Source organism: Eutrigla gurnardus, assembly GCF_963514095.1.
Source record: "Eutrigla gurnardus genome assembly, chromosome: 3".
Lineage (NCBI taxonomy): Eukaryota > Metazoa > Chordata > Actinopteri > Perciformes > Triglidae > Eutrigla > Eutrigla gurnardus.
In genome coordinates this window covers 32,817,599-32,819,171 of record NC_139917.1, presented here as the reverse complement: position 1 = coordinate 32,819,171, position 1,573 = coordinate 32,817,599, and the positions used below count along the sequence as shown (strand labels likewise).

Sequence of the window (1,573 nt, the reverse complement as noted above, 5' to 3'; positions counted from 1 at the left end):
TGTGTGTGTGCACCTCTATCTCTATTACCCTGTGATTGGCCTGTGGTGCTCACCGCCAGCAGCTCGTTGGGTAGATCCTCGCCGTTGTTGATGCCTCTGTTCATGGAGATGAAGCGCTCCAGCGGTGTCTTGTCCTTCACGTTGGGGTTGTGCAGGCTGGTGTTGAGCATGATGATGGCAAAGGACAGGATGTAGCACGTGTCTGGTGGAGGAAGTGAGGTCGTTAGCGTACGTACAGTCGGTGAAGAAGAGGGAGGAAAAGAGAGGAAGTGGCGCTCACCGGTGGACTGGAAGACGTTATTGTTGCACTCGCAGTAGCGCGTGGCGAAGGCCTCCATCATCCGGTCGATCTTCTGGGCCTCACCGGGGCAAACGGAAACTCCACAGGAACTGTCTGTTACCACGACAACGTCAACACCATAAACAACAGCAACACCACAACAACGTCACGTTAATGATGATGAGAGTAAAGATAGAAGAATCTGACCTGAGGGCCTGGACCAGGTTGAGGTCTGAGAACTCGTGCAGCTCTACGAAAGCCTTCAGGGTCTGGAGGTGGATCTCTTCCCTGTGGGACACAAGGAACCAGTCTGTTGGAACCTGTTCTCTCTCTTTATGTCCCTTCATGCATCTCTTCCCTGTTATTCATCTACATGTCTTGTTGAGTCCCCCCCACCTCTCTCGATGGCGGTCTTGTTGAGTCCCTCCTCCTTGTAGAGGAACTCAGCGATGGACTGAGCGCTTCCATCCAGCCGTTTGTTCTCCACCAGGAACGCGATGCCCTGAACACAAAAAGGGTTTACTACACTAAAGGTGAGTCACTTATATTAGTATACAATTATTATATATATTATATACAATTATGATATTATACGAAAATAGAATCATCATATTATATATAATTATTATACTATATAAAAATTTTTATATTATATTATTTTGAATTATTATATTGTATTAAAATAGTTTTTTATATATACAATTTATTATTTTATATTATATATTGTGTAATTATATTATATATATAATTATTATGTTATATATAAATCTTTTATTATTATCCATCTATCGTCTACCGCTTATCCTGTAGCTGTAGCTGGGGTAACCAGTCCATCACAGGGAGACATGTAGAGACAGACGGGTAACCAGTCCATCACAGGGAGACATGTAGAGACAGACGGGTAACCAGTCTATTACAGGGAGACATGTAGAGACAGACGGGTAACCAGTCTATCACAGGGAGACCATGTAAGAGGCAGACGGGTAACCAGTCTATTACAGGGAGACATGTAGAGACAGACGGGTAACCAGTCTATCACAGGGAGACATGTAGAGACAGACGAGGTAACCAGTCTTATCACAGGGAGACATGTAGAGACAGACGGGTAACCTAGTCTATTACAGGGAGACATGTAGAGACAGACAGGTAACCAGTCTATCACAGGGAGACATGTAGAGACAGACAGGTAACCAGTCTATCACAGGGAGACATGTAGAGACAGACAGGTAACCAGTCTACCACAGGGAGACATGTAGAGACAGACAGGTAACCAGTCTATCACAGGGAGACATG

At 44.8% G+C, this 1,573-nt stretch overlaps 1 protein-coding gene across 1 annotated transcript in view; it reads right to left on the bottom strand.

The window, feature by feature from the left end:
• Positions 1-1,573, bottom strand: part of cyth4b (cytohesin 4b) — an 11,121-nt gene that overhangs the window by 4,487 nt on the left and 5,061 nt on the right. Inside the window, 5 exon segments of the mRNA XM_084005874.1 lie at positions 54-202; positions 281-368; positions 370-394; positions 488-590; positions 677-782. Coding sequence (XP_083862000.1) covers positions 54-202; positions 281-368; positions 370-394; positions 488-590; positions 677-782 — 471 coding nt within the window.